The sequence below is a fragment of the Miscanthus floridulus genome, chromosome 17 (genome assembly GCF_019320115.1).
Source record: "Miscanthus floridulus cultivar M001 chromosome 17, ASM1932011v1, whole genome shotgun sequence".
NCBI lineage: Eukaryota > Viridiplantae > Streptophyta > Magnoliopsida > Poales > Poaceae > Miscanthus > Miscanthus floridulus.
In genome coordinates, this window is record NC_089596.1 from 106,124,712 (window position 1) to 106,127,269 (window position 2,558).

The following is a 2,558-nucleotide window of genomic DNA, read 5'->3' on the forward strand; positions in this document are numbered from 1 at the left end:
AATCTGGCATCCTGTCCATCCCTCATTAACCCCACCTCATCATCACTAAAACAAAAACTAAAGAAAAAAGGTAGGAGAAAACAGTACGGTACACTTCCAATTATCGAAAAAATGGCGTCGCGTCATTAATACACAAAAATGGAACGGTGGAACAATACAATACACTGTATTGACATTAGAGAGTAGGACATGAGAGTAACGATATAGATAAGAAAAGTCCAAACAATGTTGTAGAAAAACCCATCTAGGTTTAACCCACTATATATCTATCACAAGTGGTGAACGGATCATAATTTGTAGCCCTAGTAGATCCATGCCCTCAATCGGGAAACTTGAACGGCCTCACCTCAGGGCAGCGCGGCAACTGAAAGAAGGCGTGTGGCAGCAGGCTTTCACGAAATACCAGGAAGGACGGAGTGCAGCGGAAATGGATTTCCTTGGACACCCTCTTCTCTTCCAGATCAACTAACATGACCACAGGACAGTAGGGGTCGCCAACGAGGATGCTGCTGCTGCCTTCGCCTTCGCCTTCGCCAGCAGAGATTGCCCTGCTGACTACAAATGTGCAACTGACGCGTCTCGGCGGCGGGACCTCCATCCGGAGGCGCAATGTCCAGCTCTCCGACTTGTAGTCTTGCAAAACCCAGATGTGGAGCCTGCACGCCACCACACCCGGCGTGATGGCGGCGGCGCAGAGGGATCCGTCTAGCTCCAGCAGCGCTGCCTCAGTAACACCAGGCGGCCGCGACATGAGCCTGAACGTCTCCGAACCCGTGTGGAATGCCAACATCTTGCCGGTACTTATGGCTCGAGGGTGGAAGGAGAACCAGTGGAGGATCTCGCCATGAGCCACGGGCTGCTCGTACCCCATTATGATGGGACGATCTGCAGGAGCGCGCGACAGTCGCCGGGGCTGATTATTGGCGCCACCGCATGCGAGGATGTAATAGTAGTCGTTCCATTCCGACGACGATGGAGAAGACAAGAGGCGGTACTCGCCGGAGGACTTGAGTTGGCCATGGCACAAGAGGCGGTACTCGCCGGAGGACTCGTGCAAGTAGAAGCCGCACGGGAATGCGGTGAAGCAGGGCTCAGGAGCTAACACCGGCAGGTTGATCCACTGCCTGGTGACGGGGTTGCAGACGATGTAGAGACCCGGGCGTTGCTGGAACACGAGGAGGCCGTCGAGAGAGTAGAGCAGCGAGGACAAGGACGCGGTCCCGTTCTCGAAACGCTGGGTTGGGTCGCAGAGGAAGCCGCCGCCGCCGCCGCGCCATGCCGTGGCGTCCGCCGCGTCGAGGGAAAGAGGGATGGAGCTCACCGTCAGGGACCGGGTGGTGACGACCATCTCGCGCTGCCGGCGGGCGGAGTGGGAGGCCAGGAAGGACCGCTCTGTGGTGATGCGGCGCCAGCGCTTGCAGACGGCGCGGCAGCGGAGCACGGACTCCGACGGCAGGCGCACAAGAATCTCCGTGACTGCGTCGTCGCACAGGCATCCACCTCCTCCTCCTCCTCCTGATTTCTCCATCTCGATCTTATCTTTCCCCTCCTCTCGATCCATCCTGCGGCTGCTGTGCTGGAAATAACACGTAGCGTAACTGCCGCTTGATGCACCGATCGAGAAGACTTACATTTTATTATTTGCTGTTAGCAGGATCCGATCCCCTATCTTTCGTAGAAGAGAAGAGAGATGTCACCTACGACAGAGCGAGACGGATCCATACAAATCTTGTACTGCTCGGAGACGGGGAGGGACGGGGAGAGTCCGTGTCCGGCGCAATAAGCATATGCATCCGATTATTCCGAAAGTTGATGACCACATCCCCTAGTCTATCTATATCTATCTATCTATATTATAAAAGAACGAAGAAATTGAAAATAATCTCACCTTGGTGTTTTGTACCTATCTTAATTCTTATCTCTTAGATCTTTAAAAATGGATCCAACGCATCTAAGTCAGCCACCGTGATCAGACAAGTGGACCCAGCCTATAAACTTCTAAACATCTACGCGTGTTTCTTCTCTTTGAATCACACTCTCCTCTCATTTTTTTTCACCATCGAATTTCCTACCCGCCCACCCCGCCCCACCGTCTACGCAGGAAACTTGTATCACCCGCGTCTGTCTGCCCTCCCCCTCCGCCGCACGAGATTCCTATTATCTATATATCTATCCACCGAAACCTTCCACACCCTCGATTTTTTTTATTTTTTTAGCCCTTTTTTTTAAAAAAAATCACAAAATATGCTCTAGAGGTATGATTTTAAAAGAGTTAAATGCATGGGTGGTTCATCAACTTGCGCTCTAGTTTTACTTAGGTCCATCAACTCTAAAAGTGGGTTTTTGGGTCCATAATCTTTATTAGTGACGCATTCCTAGCTCATACCTCCTTTGTTTCAATTTTTAAACCGACGTGGCACCTCCGGGTCCAGGTGGACGCCGCACACACGCATGCATGTGCATGCATGATGCATGCACGTCGGCGTCTTGGCGAAAGACAGCGGACTGGGCTGCCGCTGCACCGGCTGCTGTTGCTGCTGGCCGTCGTCGTCCCCGGC

At 52.8% G+C, this 2,558-nt stretch overlaps 1 protein-coding gene across 1 annotated transcript; it reads right to left on the reverse strand.

The window, feature by feature from the left end:
- Positions 1-319: 319 nt before the first annotated feature.
- LOC136516146 (F-box protein At5g49610-like) lies at positions 320-1,561 on the reverse strand. The gene has a single exon (XM_066509524.1). It carries the CDS (start codon positions 1,559-1,561, stop codon positions 320-322), a length of 1,242 nt encoding a protein of 413 aa, XP_066365621.1.
- Between the last annotated feature and the right edge of the window lie 997 nt (positions 1,562-2,558).